General features: G+C 41.6%; 1 protein-coding gene across 1 annotated transcript in view; it reads right to left on the reverse strand.

Moving 5' to 3' along the window:
- LOC134223311 (PHD and RING finger domain-containing protein 1-like) overlaps positions 1-3,905 on the reverse strand; it is a 40,687-nt gene extending 36,782 nt beyond the window's left edge. Inside the window, exon 1 of the mRNA XM_062702467.1 lies at positions 3,104-3,905. Coding sequence (XP_062558451.1) covers positions 3,104-3,418 — 315 coding nt within the window. The 5' untranslated portion in view covers positions 3,419-3,905. The remainder of the gene's footprint in view (positions 1-3,103) is intronic.
- Positions 3,906-21,646: the final 17,741 nt, after the last annotated feature.

Below are 21,646 nucleotides of genomic sequence, written 5' to 3' on the forward strand. Positions count from 1 at the left end.
ATCAAAACCATTTGCGGCACCATACTAATGTTATTGTTTAATCATGACTTTAAACTACCGGCAAAATCCATCACTTTTATTTTAATTCAATGGATTTCCAACAAAATAGTCGTTCCTGAATTCATCATTGATGTGGAAAGTGAATATTTTGAGCAATTAAATAATTGTGTGACATCAAAAACGATTCAAAAGTTTTGATTAAAGCCAAAATCTGCAATTTTCACTTTCCCTTGATTTTTAACATACATGGGGCAAGTGGGACATATTTGAACAACATTTTTGATAGAGTCATTTTACCTGTTTTTAGATTGTTGTCTAGTAAAAAATAACTTCGACACTCATATATCATATGGATCTGAATCAAATGCAGTTAATATCGTTGGTTTAGTTGTTAAGAAGTAGTGTACAGTTGATTCACCAAATGTGTATTATACTTTCTGAAAATTATCTCTCTCATGGAAGAGAGCAATGGTAATAACTAGGGAGCGGGACCATTTGGGCAGCACCCCCTATTCCCGTCCACAACGTTCATAACTAGATATCGACAGAAACTAACCATGTACTCAAAAACTAGTAATTCGATTGTAATGCGATCGAGTAATGAACGTTGCGGACAGGAATAGGGGGTACTGCCCAAATGGTTCTCTACCCTATGCAAAAATTTCCGTTTACAGTGCAAACAATCTACTTATTCTACAATAGATCAACAGGTTTTGTCTTGTGTGTTGTTTATTTTTAAACTTCGCATCAGATTAACAGATTTTAAGATAAATTAGGTTCTTAAGACATAAATTGGCCATTTCGTTCTATTACAAATTTACAACACCGCCTGAATGAAAACGTTCCTTTTGAGGTTCTAATTTATGTAATAATTTGTGTTAAACAGAGAAACATTCATTCTAAAAGTGAACAAAGATTTGCTTATCTCTTCCATCTAACACATTCGGTAAGAAAGTAAGCTAATGTAAAGCCAGACAACAGACAATTAAACGGTAAACCGCATGTTGTCTTGATTTTATAGCTGCTAACATTGTAATCCCTTTCTTTTGCCAAAAACAAAAGTCTGACCAGCAATGAACCTCCATCCATGATCTGAAATACTACAACTCAGAAATTACATGAGCATTATATCTACATTTTTCAAATTAGTTTCGTTCGACAGTATAGAGCAGAATAGGTCCCACTTGCCCCGTTTGAAGAGGTAAGTGGGTCCCGCAGGTAAATTTATTTATGTCACTACCAATATTTTTGTAACTGAATAAATGGCTTACAACACGTCTACACTTCAACAACGGAAGCATATAATGATGTATCCGTGGTTAATGTCCTGAAATACCCTGTTTTCTAAATATGCTTTAGCGATTTTGCTGAACTAGCGTTTTTTTAGGTCCCACTTGCCCCGGGGTACCTTATAAATTTTTGGTATTTTCTAGCTGCGCATAATTAAGAACAAAAATGCGCACATTTAGGAATTAGCATTAGCATTAGCATTAGCATTGAGCATTTCGCACAAATTCGTAGGTGGTACAAGCCAAGACTATTGTATGAGAGTAGCATCACTTTCATCCGTTACCACAGATGTTGATTTGGGACTAATCACTATCTCTTAGATGGAAGCAATGCACTCTCCAATAGTCGAGATCTGTCCTGGCCACGTCCTTGCGAATGCTGAGGAAGGGGAAGCAAGGTTTGTTGGACACCTACTTAAGAAAGATGCAGAGAACTCTACGACCTCTCATAGGTGCCACGGGAGGTTTTTTTTTGGGATTGTGTGGAAGGTTATAACAGTAGGAATCGTTTTGGTAGAACGTGAAACACGGAAAGAACTAAAAATGCGCACATTTAGGAATATGCGTAAAAGGGTGCGCACAATTAGCCACCAGACATCGGTTCATAAAATGCGAATTTTGTATTTAATTTTTGGTGAATTCTGCAATAGTAATATGTTTTTTACTACTTAAATTAACAACAGTTCTATATCTCGATAATCTCTTTATCTCGATGTGTTCTGCTCATTTTTCATTCAGGACTGACTCTTCTTATGACGATATGTTCAAATTTTTAGGCTGCTAGGCTGGATAATTACAAACACATCAACAATAAGAAATGACATTTGTTTTGTTGCAGTTTTTCAACAGCAACGAGCTTTTTTGAATCTAGTACCCATTTAAATTTCCCTTCCATTCCTCGATCTCTCCCTATCTCGATGATCTCTTCAATATCGAGATGTGGAGAGGCGACTGAATTATACTGCCCGTCATACGCATATTTGTCCCATGTTTGCTGGGAATCCTATGTACATGGGACAGTTATGCGTAGAACGACAGTATAGACAAAACACAATAAGAGACAAATCTGCAGTATACGGAGGATTTTTAGTGTTTCTCAAGAGTCAGAGCTTAGGGTGGCGATTTTGGCCCACTTTCCCCTATATATGACAATCCATCATTCGACTAAATAAATAACTTATTGTTTTTGCGATGAAATTTCATTTTTTTACACAAAAATTGTGTAATTAATTTTTATGTGGCATTTCAAACATTTACATTACAAGCGATAAAGACTTACAAACACAGAGACAAACTACTACTTGAGTTATTTAGTACATAACACTCGAGCCTATGGACCTTCTGGGGAAAAAAATAACTTCAATACGGATCGTGTAAATTCGTGTACAAATCATTAAAAAAAGGATTTTTGCTGAAAACCAATTCGTTTCATCAATGATAACCATTGTTAGAACACGCAATAATCAATAAAATGTAATAGAACACCTGAAGTGTGATTTGTCACAAAATTCACAAAATACCTTTAGACTTAGATTAAACAACATTCTAATTGAATTACATTAGGTACTTACGTAAACAAAGCATTTTTCAATAATCATTAAAAAAAAATGTTAATTGTAACGAACCAAGCCATAAATTGCGCTTTCATCAGACATCCATTCACGCGCACACAAACCGAACACATCAATATATGGAGAGGTCATTAACCAATTTTGCCCTTTAAAATTTGCACCCGTTCACCACAAAAAAAAATGTACAAAAGCTTCCCAGTAGCGGATTCCGCCCTCCACAGATGGCACCATAGACACCCATACCTGCTGCGTTCCACTCGGACCCGCTTCGTCATCCTCCACAAACTTCTTGGCCTTCTTCTTGCGTGCGGATTGCTCAATTTCGCTGCCACTATCGCTGCTTCCGTTCCGATCCGCATCCGATGACTGTTCGTCGCTATCGTCGTCCCGCAGTCGCCTCCGATTGATGGCCGCTGATCTTGTTCCCCTGGACGTTGATGGTGCCGGACCACCGACAGCAGACGGCGTCCCCGGAGGTCCGGTTCTGCGCCGTAGCCGACGGCTACTGCGGGTCACTCCGCCACCTCCGGCCATGATGTCATCGTCGGAGTCACTCATCGCTTACCGATTCCAATACCAACCTGCTGAACTTGCTGCTGCAGTTCCAGTTTGTTGTCGTCGGGATGTCGCAAATCGCCACACAGAATAAAACAAGAACAAAAATTCCTCACAATAAAGAAAGGCTGACTCCCCGCTTAGCCATCGGCCACCATTGCGTTTAATAAACACAGAGGGATCTTTTCTTTCTTCGCCACCTCCTCCCACTCTCGGCGAATGACGGTGAGAAGAAAACTAGGAAGGGTGAAAATTGCCAACTTTTCCAAACGCACAAAACACCTCACATCGGTTCTGAATCCACACTCTGCCGACCGGAAAATGTCCGCCCTGGGCCAAACTTCCGCTTGGTACACTTTTCGGCCACCGAAAATCACTTTTTCAACAGAAATTCAACACTAGAAAAACTCGGACCAACTCCAGTGAAAGAAAGGCTTGACGTACAAACCGGAGAGGTAGGACAAAAATGGCGACTTTGATTGAGAGAGAACCGTCGAAATCGTCGAGAACACGACGACACGAACCAAAAAAAAATAATCATCAACTCGAACGAGTGCCGGAGCTGAAAAGCGTCGAAGCCGCATATTGGTATCTCGCTTGCGCAAATGGTGCGAGTACCGACGTGCATGAACGCTATTTCGTTCTAACACACGTTATACCAGTTTGGAAAAGGAGCACGTTCACAGCCCATCATGTGACGTTTCTGTAAAAGCCCTGATGTTGAAAAACTTGCGTTTGAACACGAATTCGACATTGTTGTTTCATAAGGGCGAAAGTCGCAAACGTAAACATTGACTTTTTTCGCTGATTCCAGGAAGATTAATGGGCCAAACACAATAAGTACGTTTGCGTGCGTTTTGACAGTTTTTCCATTTTCCAAAACTGTCAAAACGCACGCAAACGTATCAATTGTGTTTGACCCAGAGCCTGCTCACGGCACGGTGCGCCGATAGACCGTTAAGCCCCAAACGCAATCCAGCTTTCCACGCTCACCATAATGGCGGATGCTATAAAAAATCTGACAATAACTGCTTCCCGACACTGAACTTAGATGATAATCTAACTAAGCGCTGAATGTTGTCGTTACCAATGAAACCCAATATGTTGTTTATTTTTCCATCAACAAAAGGATCCGCGAAAGATATCTAATCTTCCAATTAAAAATTGTTTTAAAATTTACTAATGTTTCTCTTATTCCAGATATTATTAATAACGAAATATGAAATGGCCGAAGTATTAAATGGGCCATGAGTAACCATTACCAAATGAACATTTCTGTAATTTAACGAAACCTAACAAAAACTCCCGTCGTTTTTGTTCGAGCTAATTTTACGTGTATCGAGATCCTACTCGAATGAGGAGATAATCGATGAATATTTCAGTTGAAATTGTCTGTTTTAACTATTTTTACACGAATGAACCGTGAAATTCACCGGTTCTGTCGGTACGCTCGCCATTTTACTATACCTAATATTACGAGGAACATCACGTCGTTATGCTCATGTTACGAGATTTATGTGGGAGTCGTCCTGAATTGATGATATTCATGCTACTTCAATCATATTAATTTGCTCTTGTATCAGCCCAAATATTGTAGAAATTAGTAACAATTGTGTTTTACGTTTTCCAGTTTTAAATAAAACATCTGAGGATTTGATAAGACGATAAGATTTAATGATGTGTCACCTCCCCGAGATTATACTTCGAATACATGGAGTATTGTTGTGATAGCTCTATAAGTTTTCCGCCTATAGTATAGGGTATTACCACTATTTTTTAATGCGATTTTAGGAATAGAATAAGAAAATTATTTTGAGCTATTAGTGGAATGTTTTTTACTTGTCATAAGACGACTTCGTACAATTGGGTCCTAAAATGAAGAATCGATATTCGATTTTCTTTCAGGGAACGATGAAGGTAATCATTCTGAACGTGTCAGTTTTTCTCTCGACTCAAAAATCGAAAAGAACATTGTTTAATTTGAAATTGAAAAATAGATGAAAAATGCTTCTTCGACATTTTTGGTCTTGTTTGACGTACGGATTCAAACGCACTAGCAAAACACCGCAGGGCACTTGACTCAACCTATGACAGTTAATATGGTCCAATGCACCGAGTTCATCATTGACGTTTGAGACGGGCGCTGTTTACTAAGAATGAATACTTTTTCATTCATCGAGTTCATGCAAGTGTTCCTTTTTAGTAAACAGCGCCCGTCTCAAACGTCATTGTGTTCATTCGGTGCATTGGACCATATGGGGCTGACGTTTTGGGCTGATGGTTCATTCGTTCTGAAATGTTGCACAGCCCAAAATTTGCCTTAAAATGTCTTAAACACAAAAATATTATTTTTACTGATTTAGAATTTTACCAGAATTTTTATAACAACGGTTCAAGTATTCTTGACCGATGCACTATCGTTTGCAACCATAAACAAGGTAGGGCTTTACGACCCAAATTGGGTTTATTACTCGCGACAAGTTGCACGTAAAAAAATTTAATGTTATTTATTATTAAGATTTTTAATACTTTTTTGCCAAAGCAGGCGCTCAATGATATGTATAAGAAAAAACTTATACATCGCATTAGTCACATACATTCCAAAACTTGTACTTTTCATTAACTTATGAATGTTATTAGCTTTTTGATATGGGATCATTCATAAGGTGGCATAATGAAGAGTATAAAGGTGCCCTCAGACGTTGCAAGCAAATCACTCGCAACGAGCATTTTGCTCGCAGAAAGTGACAACTGTCAACAATTTGCCTGTCTGACTACACTGAAAGTGATTGCATGCAAACAAATGAAAACTCGTAAGCAAACGCTCGCTTGCAATGTGTGACTGCTAAGCGTTAAAAATTTTCAACTCGCAGAAACTAAATTGCACTTGCTAGTGCAGCACTAGCAAATTTTTCGCTCGCAAAAGTGAAAACGTTTTCAGGTGGCAGTGTTGCACTGCAAAAATAGGAGTGAAATTAGATTTTGTGGCCGAAAAACAAGTTTTTCGTTTTTGTTTATATTTGCATGAGAGTGAATCTGTCATTTGCTTAAAGTAAAAAACTGCTACGTGTGACTGCAATTGCGAGTGCTCTCAGAAATCATTCGCTCGCACGAGTGATTTGCTTGCAACGTCTGACGGAGCCTTAAGTATTTTCGAATGGTTTTTTGCCAAAACATATAAGGTTATTTTTTTACGTGTGCCTTTGACAAGAAATGCACCGTACCAGTCGTCTGCCGAAGCTAATGAATAAACTTTTTTTTTACAAAGTTATACCTTTGGTACGGAAATTTGTAATACAATTTGCTGGTTGGGCCACGACCTCGGCCCAACTAACGAATTCGGTTTTTTAGTTGGGTCAACTGACAGCCATTTGAACACGTGTATTTCGATTTGAACATCACAAATGATGTCCAGTGATGCTCAATCCCGTTTTCCGTTAGAATAGGGACGGCGCATGATTAATAATATCAAGATATCAAGATATCAAGAATGCAGTCAGCAGAAACGAAAATAGAATTTGCGATCATAACCATTTATATAGTTTTGCGGAACTGTGGTGTTGAGAAATACAATATTTGCTTGGTATTTTTACGCATATCAGTCCCGCTATGTTAGCATGCTTGATTTCGATAATGACTAATATATGATAACGATAAACAGCAATTACTTCAATCAGTGATTAAAAAAAAGACATTCAAATAAATTTTTATTCGCGTTATGCGTAACATTTGGTAGTAGCCCCCCCCTCCCCCACCTTTTAGTGTAACAAAGTATAACGCAAGTTAGACCTCCCCCTCCCCCCAGAAGCGTTACGTAATTTGTGAACAGACCCTTATGTAGTTTACGTCGATCGGTCGTGTCTTACAATTCAAGACAAAATTTTCAAAACGACTTATCTGCTTTTGTAAACAAAGATTCAAACGACGATTTGACGAATTTGATAGCTCTCCCACGCAAACCAACACCATCAACAGGTAGCGGAATCCTTCATCTACCTATTGATGGTGTTGGTTTGCGTGGGAGAGCTATCAGATTCGTCAAATCGTCGTTTGAATCTTTGTTTACAAAAGCAGATAAGTCGTTTTGAAAATTTTGTCTTGAATTATTCCAAGATTTTTTTTTGGGTGAAATTCACGTGCGAGAACACTTCTCGCTTAACTTTTCAAAAGGATTTAAGAAACATTTTTTTCGTGAATTAATTTGAATATCGCAATCGACAGAAAATCATGAAAGCTTTTGATTGCAGTACTTAAATTAATTCATGAAAAAAATGTTACTTACACTGCCAAAAATATCTATATAAGATATATGTGTCGCCGTAATAAATTTTTGCAATAGCTCCATCCTAATATAATCGATATCAGTGTTGTCATTCTCCTCTGTGTAGTAAAGAGCGAGTGCCAGATTACTCTCAACACTCTTCTACAATTGAGAGCATCGCACTCGTCATTGATTATCACTACACTCTTTTCCTGCGCGCAGCGATGAAGTAAGCTGCGCTCACTATTTAAAGCACTCCACACTGTCCCAAACTGTAGCGTGAACAAAGAGCACTGGGATGCGCTGTAGTGATTGAGTGTCAACTAATTCAGTGAACTATACCAGTGCGCACTGAAGATTCCGCACTGCAGTGCGAACTGAAGTGAGCGAAACAGTTGGTCGGGGTTCAGCCAAATCGCACCAAGCGCCAATGATAAATTACCGATTTTTCTACTCAAACTTTCATTTAGTAGATTTAATTGATCACAAATCGTATCGGATATCCCTCAACCTCATAACTGAGGATAACCTTCTGCAAATGGCGCGGTTTGGCTGAACCCCGACCAGTTGATTGCTGAGATCGTTGGGATGGACGGCGAAGCGGCATGACTGCCGATGTTGTTTTTTCTTCTTTTTTTTCTTGCTTCGTATTTCTTCGCACAATGCAATTATTTGCATGCTGCATTGATATTAGGTCTAGCGCAGTTGTCCTCAGCATTATTACTACCAAGGGCCGCACAGCAATTTTGAACTGTTAAAGCGTGTTTTACATAGAAATTTTAAGTTTAATCAAAATGAATTCTATACCTATTACACAACGAATCAAATTCGTTGCCCTGGGTTTTCTTCAAATAATATGTTTGTAAGAACATTTTTACAGTTGGTTTTATAGCCAACTGATTTTACGTTCATACTAACAGAAACTTTTGCGGCAGCGGACATGAGACGAAAAATATTTAAACTCGTTATTAGAGACAACAATAATGAATCTTCCAATTCTGTGTCATGTAACATTGAGATGAGTGATTGAGTGAGATTACGAGACCTCATTGATTATAATTTGTCGCGCGAAATAACGAGAAACATGATTTTGAAGCCATGTGAACTTGCCAGCGGTGTTGAATAGAAATCGAGTAAATCTGCATTTCGCACTATTTACCGTGTTTCCAGATTTCCGAACAATTGAAGTTTACTGAAACCTTTTGTTCATCAACTAATACATCTTGACTTTGTGAAATATTTTTCGTTGCGTAAAGTACGTTAATAGTCAATAATTTCTTGGGATAGAAATCAAGCTACTTTTCAATTGAATGTTGATAAGGCCTAACTTATATTGAATGCATTCTTATTTCAGGGCGATGTAATGGTAATGTTTTCATTATTTTGATCTTAAGTTCAACATTTGAATCTGCGAACAAAAAAGGACGAATTAGCTATTTTCATAGCCCGAAGTTGTTTGCTGTTGGCTTACGTAATATCTATGAAGTGATAGATATAGTTAATCATGATGATAACATAATTTTTGCTTTAGGGTGCTTAAACATCTTAATGTTGTGAACATGATAAATTTCCTGGCTTTTCGTGTCATCTCATGTTTATCAACGGGCCACATATTGTGTATATTTTCAAATACTTCGCGGGCCGCAGAAAAAGGTTTCGAGAGCCGCATGCGGCCTGCGGGCCACTCTTTGGCCATCACTGGTTTAGCGCATAGGTAAATGCCTTGTGATTCACAAGACGATGCGATGGGATTGAGAACGATGGAAGGAACACTTTTTATGGAATTGTCTATATTCAATGTTGGATTTTATATTTTTTTAAAGTGCTGCTTTTCCATAGTCTTCACATAAATTGCAAATAGTAGATATATAGTCAAAATACAATCAAATTAAGCAACCATTTGAAAAGACATTAAAATAGAACAGATCAAAGGTTCTTAAACTTTTAGGATTTGCGACACACCAACATGGACATGGACAAAATGCATATGTTTTTAAAAATTGAGCATGAGCATTATGACCGTACAATTCGTAGTTACTACTCCGTGATTGACTGGAACGTGTGAAATTGCACAGAGAACCATGTGAATGGAGCATGGGATTTTCTATCCATTCTCAATGTACACGTTTCAGAAGCTCACGTATTTTAAATCAATAACGGCGCTGGCTACTTCATTACGGTCATATAGGAAAGGAAGGATTGTTAGTTCGACTCTCGTTGCTACTAGAGACCGAGAACACCTCCACGATTGTCTTGGGAGGATATTTTATCTGGATTCACTTTGTTGAGTGATGCGATCTATGGGAGGGAGGGGATTATATGAAATGCAAAATGCATATGTTTTTCAAAATTGTATGGAAAAAGAGTTCTACCTAGATTGAGCAAATCATAGTTGCTTCATATCACTCATTATGTTTGCCAATTTTTAATTCTTCATATTTTTAATTTTAGTATTCATATTATATACTACATTTCTTGTAGTGTTGACAGGAAAGCTTTAAATTCCATAAACTCGACGAGCTTTTTTCGTTCAGTTTTTAATTGGAATAGTAGAATTCGTTTAGGATCGCTTAATTATAAAACTATAACGAGATTGATGAAATAATCAAGAGGGATTAATGCCTTCATACTTAACCAGCATTTGAATGTTCGGTATTTTGTTTGCCGAGTTTCAACTGCGAAATTTCTTTTTTACTGAAATTCTAGTATTTCAGTAAACCAACGTTTGGATGATTATTTTGACGTTTACTTATCTTTACTAAAGAAATCATTAAATTCATAGATTGTTGAACAGCACAAAAAGTCGGTAGAAATTTATACAGCGCCACTCAGCCACAGATCGCACAGCTGTGTAAAACAAGTTGAAATGCATCATGAGAACCGGTGCTCTCTGTCTGCAACTTTTTAAAAAGAATTGATCATGAAGCTTCCCAAATTATCGTATTGAGCATCTGGCATATTATGCTACATATCGTTAGTGATGCTGATAAAGAGTCAAATGTTTCATGTTTCCGCACATGTTTCCGAAATTGAAACTAACTTTGCGAATCCACGTGTCTTGGAGGGACTCGTGGACATGCCAACGGCTTGCTTGGCTAAAGCAACAAACTAACAGTTCGCTGTTTGAATTCAACAAGGGTAATAGTTCCGATAGCCGTGGGTGTACCGTGTCTGAAACATAATTGATGAGCTTTTGAATGCACACTTAAGATAAGTGGAATAAAGTAGACTTAAGATAAGTAGTGAGTAAAGTAGTGGAATAAAGTAGGCAAAGAAATAGTAGTTGAACGTGCTTAGTTCCTCGCGCTAGTTTCAGTAACTTATAATAAATGATAACAAAATTTCAATAATTTGGTTTAGGTTACTGCAACTCGCGCTTTGACTCCGTTATTAGTGAAATTTAAACAACGAACAATTCGGCAGTGTTGTAGAAAAACCTTTGCAAGAAGTACATCATTCATTGCATTTTGAAATTTAGCCTCTGGAATGAGTTATTGATAAACTACTAAGTGTTCGAGCCCAAGTTACCAAAATCAAAAACATCCTTGTTTAACACGCTATGACTGTCAACTCTGCTCATCCTTCAGATTCACAAATTAAAATGATTAAAATCCCGCAATAAATGTGGTACTTGTTTACAATAGCATTTCTTTTATCGCTATACTTTAGCAATCCGAAAGATAGATCAAAACGAAGAATGACAACCAAAAAGTTTCATAAAATCTATTTAACAACGCTACGCAATCGCTACGTGTAATTTAAAATAGTAAAGTTCCATGTTACAGTCGATTGCTGCTGTTAATACTTTCATACAGCGTACCCGTTTCACCTTGATTCCGGAATCCGGACTGTTTGCATGCGACTCATGCCGGTCCTTCATCACAACATCGAGCAGGGAACGAATAACTGAGCAGCAGAATCGTTCGAACGCAACTCTGTGGTGATATCACTGCAGTGGTACACTGGAGTGAGGCACGCTGAGGATCTCACTGAAGTGAGAGAACTTGAGTGCACCTAAAATTCAATTCTCTAGAGTGGTGAGTGGGTGTACGCTGCCTTGATTTCTCTACGCAAGCGCTCTCTTACGCGCGCTCACCAGATCACTCACAGCAGAAGGTTCATTTTACGCGCTGCGTTTTGATTCTCTTATCCTCATTTCGATAGAATCTCTTACACTCTAGTGTAAAACCCCAGTGAAATGACATCACTGATCGATATAGAACCACACATAAATTAAATAATTGCTTATTCGAGACCACACATAAAGTTGATTTGGATATATATTTTATTAGTAGTTCGCGTGGAGAATGATTATGTGTTCGCTGATATACATCATAAGTTAAATCTATGAATTTTTGCCAATAAATATTGCGGATCTTTTCAAAATAGGGAGCGGGACCATTTGGGCAGCACCCCCTATTCCCGTCCACGACGTTAATAACTCGACCGCGTTCCAACCAAATGGCTTGATTGTTTGTACATCACTACACAGCAAAAAAATTTGTTGAATATTACATCGAAACAGCTGCAACCAACTGAATCCATCGGTTGTTGAATATTACATAAGACGATGTACTCGGGAACATTCTGCGTAATAAATAGGAACGATGTAATTTCGCGACGACGTACTAAATTAAACGATGTAATCGGAGCGATGTAATATAAAGTGATGTAATCCAGTAGAATGTACATGGCATTATATGAATGTCATAAATTGAGTTTTCTTTCTTGGTTTTTTTTATTATACCTATACATATTTTTCTATTTTCTTATTAATTTTAAGTATATGTTTTATTTTGTTTTTATTTAAAGCATTTGTATAAGGTTATCATCGATAGTGGTTTTCTGTGGTAACCATGTTCATCGGCGTTTCCATTCGTACCGGAATGCTATGCTCTCCTTCGTTGTTACTTCCCAGTCGCGAAACGGCAAAGTTATCGACGCTGCCAATAAATGGATAAATAGTAGATTCCAAATAATCACGCCGAAACGAATTTGAAGGATTCTATTAGCCCACGGATCTGCTCACCATCGAGTGGCAATTTCTTCCTCAGACCACGGCAAGGAGAAATTGTCGTGGAGGGGTTACAGAACGGCGATGCATCAACCTTGAAAAGGAAAAACAAAATTATCGGTTTCTGTCAGATATAACAATGAAATGAATGAGTAATTAATGTCCTACATATCCCGTCGGGATCTTTCAGGGATTCAGATGGGAATCGTTCAGGATTTCCAAACGGAATCTTTCAAGGATTCCGAACAGAAATTCTTCAGAGATTCCGGTGAGCTTTTCTTCAATGATTTCGATTAGCATTCCTTCAGTGATTCCTACGCTAATCCTTCATGAATTCCGACGCTAATCCTTCAAGGATTTTAAAGTTAAACTTTTCAAGAAATCTGACGGGAACTATTCAGCGATTACGACGGGAATCCGCCAGAAATTCCGATGGAAATCCTGCATGGATTCTGACGGAAATCTTTCAGAAATTAGCCCGGAGGGAATCGTTCGGGCATTGTGACGGGAATCTTTCAGCGATTCCGACGGGAATCCTTTAGAGATTTTGATGGCAAACTTTTGAGATTTCGATGAGAATCCTTCAGGAAATCCAATGATTGATAATCCTTCAGGGATTTCGAAGGAAATTCTATGAGCATTTCGATGAGAATCCTTTGGGGATTCCGACGGGAATCCTTTTGGGATTTCAACGGGAATTCTTCAGGGATTCCGACGGGAATCTTTCATGGATTCCGAAGAGAATCGTTCAAGGATTGAGACGGGAATCTTTCAGCGATTCCGACCGAAATACTATAGAGATTTTTATGGCTATCCTTTATGGATTTCAACGGGAATCCTGTAGGGATACCGAAGGCGAGTTTTTAGGCACTTTTTTTGGGATTCCAACGGGAATCTTTTAGTGATTCTGACGTGAATTCTTTAGGGATTCCTTCAGGGATTTCGACGGAAATTCTATGAACATTTCGATGAGAATCCTTCAGGGATTCCGACGGGAATCCTTCATGGATTCCAAAGCGGATCCTTCAAGAATTGAGACGGGAATCTTTCAACGACAGGAATCCTGAAGGGGTTCCGACGGGAATTTGTAGGGAGCTTCGACGGGAATTCTTAGATTTTGACGGGAATCGTTCAGAGATTGCGACGGGAATCCTTTAGAGATATTGATGGCAATCCTTCAGGGGTTTCGATGAGAATCCGACGAATTCTGACGGAAATCCTTTAGGGATTCCGACGGGAATTCTTTGGGCATTTTTACGAGAATCCTTTGTGGATTCTGAAGGGAATCCTTTAGGGACTAAGACGGGAATCCTTTTAGCATTTTGACGGGTTTCCTTTAGAGATTTCAACGAAAATCCTTTATGGATTTCAACAAGAATCCTGCAGGGGTACGGGACGGGAATCTTTTAGGCACTTCCAACGAGACTTTTTAAGGCACTTTGACGGGAATTCTTTAGGGACTTCGACGGGAATCCTTAAGCCAACATGACGAGAATCTTAAATGCACTTTGACGCATCTTTCTGGGTTTCCAAAGGGAATCCTTCCGGGATTCCAAAAGGAATCCTTCTGGGATTTCAAAAGGAATCCTTCTGAGATTCCAAAAAGAATCCTTCTGGGATTCCAAAAAGAATCCTTCTGGGATTCCAAAAAGAATCATTCTGGGACTCCAAAAAGAATCCTTGTGGTACTCCTAAAGGAATCCTTCTGGGACAAAAAAAAATCCTCCTGGGATTCCAAAAAGAATCCTTCTGGGATTCCTAAAAGAATCCTTCTGGGATTCCAAAAGAATAATTCTGGGATTCAAAAAAAAATCCTTCTGGGATTCCAAAAAGAATTCTTCTGGGATTCCACAGGGAATCCTTCCGGTATTCGAAAACGAATCCTCCCGGGATTCTAAAGCGAATCCTTCCGGGATTCTAAAAATAATCATTCTGGGATTCAAAAAATAATCTTTTTAGGACTCCTAAAAAAATTCTTGTGGTACTCCAAAAATAATCCTTATGGGACTCAAAAAGGAAACCTTCTGGGATTCCAAGAAGAATCCTGGGACACCAAAAATAATCCTGGTATTCCGAAAGAAATCCTTCTGAGATTTCAAAAGGAGTCCTTCGTGGATACCGAAAGGAATCCTCTTGGGATTCCAAAAAAAGAACCCTTCTAGAATTACAAAGAGAATCCTTCTGGGAATCCAAGAAGAATGCTTTTGCATTCCAAAAGGAATTCTTTCAGGGATTTCAAAAGTCATCCTCCAGAATTCCAGAAGAAATCCTTCTGAGACTACAAAAAGAATCATACTGGGACTCCAAAAATAATCATTCTGGGATACCAAAAGGAATTCTTCTGAGACTCCAAAAAGAATCCTTCTGGGATACCTTAAGGAATACTTCTGGGACTCCAAAGGGAATCCTTCCGTGATTCCAAAGGGAATCCTTCCGGGATTCCAAAGGGAATCCTTCGGGGATTCCAAAGGGAATCCTTCGGGGATTCCAAAGGGAATCCTTCCGGGATTCCAAAGGGAATCCTTCCGGGATTCCAAAGGGAATCCTTCCAGGATTCCAAAGGGAATCCTTCCAGGATTCCTTCCGGGATTCCAAAGGGAATCCTTCCGATTGGGAATCCTTCCGGATTCAAAGGAATCCTTCCGGGATTCCAAAGGAATCCTTCCGGGATTCCAAAGGAATCCTTCCGATTCCAAAGGAATCCTTCCGGGATTCCAAAGGAATCCTTCCGGGATTCCAAAGGAATCCTTCCGATTCCAAAGGAATCCTTCCGGGATTCCAAAGGAATCCTTCCGATTCCAAAGGAATCCTTCCGGGATTCCAAAGGAATCCTTCCGGATTCCAAAGGGAATCCTTCCGGGATTCCAAAGGAATCCTTCCGGGATTCCAAAGGAATCCTTCCGGGATTCCAAAGGGAATCCTTCCGGATTCCAAAGGAATCCTTCCGGGATTCCAAAGGGAATCCTTCCGATTCCAAAGGAATCCTTCCGGGATTCCAAAGGAATCCTTCCGATTCCAAAGGAATCCTTCCGGGATTCCAAAGGAATCCTTCCGATTCCAAAGGAATCCTTCCGGGATTCCAAAGGGAATCCTTCCGATTCCAATAGGAATCCTCCCGGGATTCCACAAGGAATCCTCCCGGGATTCCACAAGGAATCCTCCCGGGATTCCACAAGGAATCCTCCCGGGATTCCACAAGGAATCCTCCCGGGATTCCACAAGGAATCCTCCCGGGATTCCACAAGGAATCCTCCCGGGATTCCACAAGGAATCCTCCCGGGATTCCACAAGGAATCCTCCCGGGATTCCAAATGGAATCCTCCCGGGATTCCTCAAGGAATCCTTCCGATTCCAAAGGAATCCTTCCGGGATTCCAAAGGAATCCTTCCGGGATTCCAAAGGAATCCTTCCGATTCCAAAGGGAATCCTTCCGGATTCCAAAGGGAATCCTTCCGGGATTCCAAAGGGAATCCTTCCGGGATTCCAAAGGAATCCTTCCGATTCCAAAGGAATCCTTCCGGGATTCCAAAGGAATCCTTCCGGGATTCCAAAGGAATCCTTCCGGATTCCAAAGGAATCCTTCCGGGATTCCAAAGGAATCCTTCCGGGATTCCAAAGGAATCCTTCCGGGATTCCAAAGGAATCCTTCCGATTCCAAAGGAATCCTTCCGGGATTCCAAAGGAATCCTTCCGGGATTCCAAAGGGAATCCTTCCGGGATTCCAAAGGAATCCTTCCGATTCCAAAGGGAATCCTTCCGGATTCCAAAGGAATCCTTCCGGGATTCCAAAGGAATCCTTCCGGGATTCCAAAGGAATCCTTCCGGGATTCCAAAGGAATCCTTCCGGATTCCAAAGGAATCCTTCCGATTCCAAAGGAATCCTTCCGGGATTCCAAAGGAATCCTTCCGGGATTCCAAAGGAATCCTTCCGGGATTCCAAAGGGAATCCTTCCGGGATTCCAAAGGAATCCTTCCGATTCCAAAGGAATCCTTCCGATTCCAAAAGGAATCCTTCCGGGATTCCAAAGGAATCCTTCCGATTCAAAGGGAATCCTTCCGATTCCAGGGAATCCTTCCGAGGATCCTTTCGATTCAAAGGGAATCCTTCCGGGATTCCAAAGGGAATCCCTCCGGGATTCCAAAGGGAATCCTTCCGGAATTCCAAAGGGAATCCTTACGGGATTCCAAAGGAATCCTTCCGATTCCAAAGGAATCCTTCCGGGATTCCAAAGGGAATCCTTCCGATTCCAAAGGGAATCCTTCCGGGATTCCAAAGGAATCCTTCCGATTCAAAGGAATCCTTCCCGATTCCAAAGGGAATCCTTCCGATTCCAAAGGGAATCCTTCCGATTCCAAAGGGAATCCTTCCGGGATTCCAAAGGGAATCCTTCCGGGATTCCAAAGGGAATCCTTCCGGGATTCCAAAGGGAATCCTTCCGGGATTCCAAAGGGAATCCTTCCGGGATTCCAAAGGGAATCCTTCCGGGATTCCAAAGGAAATCTTTCCGGGATTCCAAAGGGCATCCTTCCGGGAATCCCGAAAGAATTCAGTTCAGAATCCCGAAAGGATACTATTCAGAACCCCAAAAGAATTCTCTTCAGAATCCCGAAAGGATTCGCTTCAGAATCCCGAAAGGATGCTATTCAGAACCCCAAAAGGATTCTCTTCAGCACCCCGAAAGGATTCGCTTCAGAATCCCGAAAGGATTCTCTTCAGAATCCCGAAAGGATACTATTCAGAACCCCAAAAGAATTCTCTTCAGCACCCCGAAAGGATTCGCTTCAGAATTCGGGAGGGATTCTTTCAGAACCCCAAAAGAATTCTCTTCCCAAAAGCATTCCCGTAGGAATCCCGAAAGGTTCCCCTTGGAATCCCGAAAGGATTCCCGTCGGAATCCCGAAAGGATTCCCGTCGGAATCCCGGAAGGATGCCAGTCGGAAACCCGAAAGGATACCCGTCGGTATCCCGAAAGGATACCCGTCGGAATCCCGAAAGGATTCCCGTTGGAATCCCGAAAAGATTCTAGTCGGAATCCCGAAAGGATTCCCGTCGGAATCCCAAAAGGATTCCCGTCGGAATCTCGGAAGGATTCCCGTCGGAATCCCGAAAGGATTCCCGTCGGAATCCCGAAAGGATTCCCGTCGGAATCCCGAAAGGATTCCCGTCGGAATCCCGAAAGGATTCCCGTCGGAATCCCGAAAGTATTCCCGTCGGAATCCCGAAAGGATTCCCGTCGGAATCCCGAAAGGATTCCCGTCGGAATCCCGAAAGGATTCCCGTCGGAATCCCGAAAGGATTCCCGTCGGAATCCCGAAAGGATTCCCGTCGGAATCCCGAAAGGATTCCCGTCGGAATCGAAAGGATTCCCGTCGGAATCCCGAAAGGATTCCCGTCGGAATCCCGAAGGATTCCGTCGGAATCCCGAGCGATTCCCGTCGGAATCCCGAAAGGATTCCGTCGGAATCGAAAGGATTCCGTCGGAATCGAAAGGATTCCTGTCGGAATCCCGAAAGGATTCCGTCGGAATCCCGAAAGGATTCCCGTCGGAATCCCGAAAGGATTCCCGTCGTCGAATCTCGGAAAGCGATTCCCGTCGGAATCCCGAAAGGATTCCGTCGGAATCCCGAAAGGATTCCGTCGGAATCCCGAAAGGATTCCCGTCGGAATCCCGAAAGGATTCCGTCGGAATCCCGAAAGGATTCCCGTCGGAATCGAAAGGATTCCGTCGGAATCCCGAAAGGATTCCCGTCGGAATCCCGAAAGGATTCCCGTCGGAATCCCGAAAGGATTCCGTCGGAATCCCGAAAGGATTCCGTCGGAATCCCGAAAGGATTCCCGTCGGAATCCTGAAAGGATTCCGTCGGAATCCCGAAAGGATTCCGTCGGAATCCCGAAAGGATTCCCGTCGGAATCCCGAAAGGATTCCGTCGGAATCCCGAAAGGATTCCGTCGGAATCCCGAAAGGATTCCCGTCGGAATCCCGAAAGGATTCCCGTCGGAATCCCGAAAGGATTCCGTCGGAATCCTGAAAGGATTCCGTCGGAATCCCGAAAGGATTCCCGTCGGAATCCCGAAAGGATTCCCGTCGGAATCCCGAAAGGATTCCCGTCGGAATCGAAAGGATTCCCGTCGGAATCCCGAAAGGATTCCGTCGAATCGAAAGTTCCCGTCGAATCGAAAGGATTCCGTCGGAATCCCGAAAGATTCCGTCGGAATCCTGAAAGGATTCCCGTCGGAATCCCGAAAGGATTCCCGTCGGAATCCCGAAAGGATTCCGTCGGAATTGAAAGGATTCCGTCGGAATCCCGAAAGGATTCCCGTCGGAATCCCGAAAATTTCCGTCGGAATCGAAAGGATTCCGTCGGAATCCCGAAAGGATTCCGTCGGAATCCCGAAAGGATTCCGTCGGAATCGAAAGGATTCCGTCGGAATCCTCGAAAGGATTCCGTCGAATCCGAAAGGATTCCGTCGGAATCGAAAGGATTCCGTCGGAATCCCGAAAGGATTCCCGTCGGAATCCCGAAAGGATTCCCGTCGGAATCGAAAGATTCCGTCGGAATCGAAAGGATTCCCGTCGGAATCCCGAAAGGATTCCGTCGGAATCCCGAAAAGATTCCGTCGGAATCGAAAGATTCCGTCGGAATCGAAAAGATTCTCGTCGGAATCCCGAATGGATTCCCGTCGAAATCTCGAAACGATCTCCGTCGGAACCCCGAAAAGATTCCCGTCGGAATCCCGAAAGGATTCCCGTCGGAATCCCGAAAGGATTCCGTCGGAATCGAAAGATTCCGTCGAAAGGATTCCGTCGGAATCGAAAGGATTCCGTCGAATCCCGATAGGATTCCCGTCGGAATCCCGAAAGGATTCCCGTCGGAATCCCGAAAGGATTCCCGTCGGAATCCCGAAAGGATTCCCGTCGGCATTCAGAAAGAAATCCCGTCGGGATACCGAAATGATTCCCATCGAAATCCTGAAAGAATTCCCATCTGAATTCTGAAAGTATTCCCTTCGGATTCCTGAAAGTATTCCCTTCGGAATCCCGAGAGGATTCCCGTCGGAATCCCAAGAGGATTTCCGTCGGAATTCCAAAAGGATTCCCGTTGAAATCCCGAAAGAATTTCCATCGGAATCCCGGAAGGATTCCCGATTGAATCCCGAAAGGATTCCCGTCGGAATTCCGAAAGGATTCCCGTCGGAATCCCGAAAGTACTCTCGTCGGAATCTCGAAAGGATTCCCGTTAAAATCCTGAAAGTATTCCCGTGGGAATCCCGAAATGATTCCTTTCTGACAGGACAGGACTCCCGTCGGAAACACGACAGGATTCCCGTCAATATCTCGAAACGATTTCCTATATATTTTCGAAAGAATGTCCGAAGGAATCCCAAAAATATTCCCATATTCCTGAAAGGATTCCCGTCAGAATACCGAAAGGAATTCCGTCATTATCTCCCAAGGATGCCCGTCGGAATCCCAAAAGGATTCCCGACGGAATCCTGAAAGAATTCCATTCAGAATCCCGTAAATTCCCTTCGGAGTCCCGTAAAAATTCTCGTCGGTATACCGAAAGTATTCCCGTCGCAATCCTGAGAGGATTCCCATCGGAATCCCGAAAGGTTTCCTGTTAGAATCCCGATAGGATTCCCGTCGGAATCATGAAAGGTTTCCCGTCGAAATCTTGAAAGGATTCTCGTAGGAATCTTGAAAGGACTCCCGTAGGAATCATGAAAGAATTCCTGTAGAGACCCCGTAAGGATGTTTGTCGGAATTTTTGATAGGTTTCCCGTCGGACTCCTGAAAGGAATCCCTTCGTGCTCTGAAATGATTCCCATTGGAATTCCGGAAAGGATTATTGTTCTATTTAATTTACCTTGGAATTCTTTTTAATATTTTTCTCATATTTTTTCTTTTCTCTGTCGCTGGTTATTTGATATTTTTCCAGTTTCAAATTGCATTATTAATCGGAATTGCATTCCCATCGGAATCCCGAAAAGATTCCCGTCGAAATTTCGAAAGGATTCCCATTGAAATCTTGTCAAAATCCCGAATGGATTCTCGTCAGAATCCCGGATGGATTCCAGTCAGGAAGCAGAAAGGATTAAAAATTCAACGCGATTATTTACTTACATTCTCCTTGGAGCGCTCGCAACCTCGGCATCGGTCCGGATATAATCTCCAGGACCGTTTTCAGCAGCACGATTTGCTCAATCCCTGCAAAACAACCGGCTACAATTTGGAAACATCGAATCGCCAGTGTTTCGGCTATTTTCGCCAGCTTGAGCGCGACCTCCTCCAAGCTGTCCAGCTTGAACACATTGAGATCCTTGTCCACGGCCAGATCCATTATCAGGCTGAGCACTTCGGTGAGCACAACAAAATTGGAATGGTGAAAGGCTCGTCGGCTATCTGCATTATGTAGCTCTGGAGGAAGTGGTCCAGTCCGTACAGTTTGAGGACGAAGACCGAGAGCGAGTGGCGATAAACTGCGTGATGGCGTAGACTCGGGCGTAGATGTAGTTGGCATTGTTGAACGGGCCGTTGGTAAACGAGCCGGAATGGATGTCGAACTCATCGGCGCCGAGTTGCATGGAGACAGAATTGGAACGGTTGATGTATTCGACGATTCATCTAGAATATTGTTTACGGATTAACTGGCGCATGATATTTTTTTTAGCAATAAATACTTACGATTTATATTCGACACCGAAAAAACCAAAAGAAACCTTTTGCTCAAAGAGCTCGAAAACAAACATGGCGTACCACCGCCAGAAACTATCTGATGCATGCATGCACGTCAGTCTCGGCAGTGTTGCGAGATTGAAAATTACAATTTTAAAGAATGTGAAATTACATCAATTCTGTGTGATATAACACAAATACATATAGAACCGATGGGTTGCATTTGTTTGTATGTAATTTTAATTTATTTCGGCATTTAATATTACACAAATTATACG

The sequence above is a fragment of the Armigeres subalbatus genome, chromosome 3, assembly GCF_024139115.2.
Source record: "Armigeres subalbatus isolate Guangzhou_Male chromosome 3, GZ_Asu_2, whole genome shotgun sequence".
NCBI lineage: Eukaryota > Metazoa > Arthropoda > Insecta > Diptera > Culicidae > Armigeres > Armigeres subalbatus.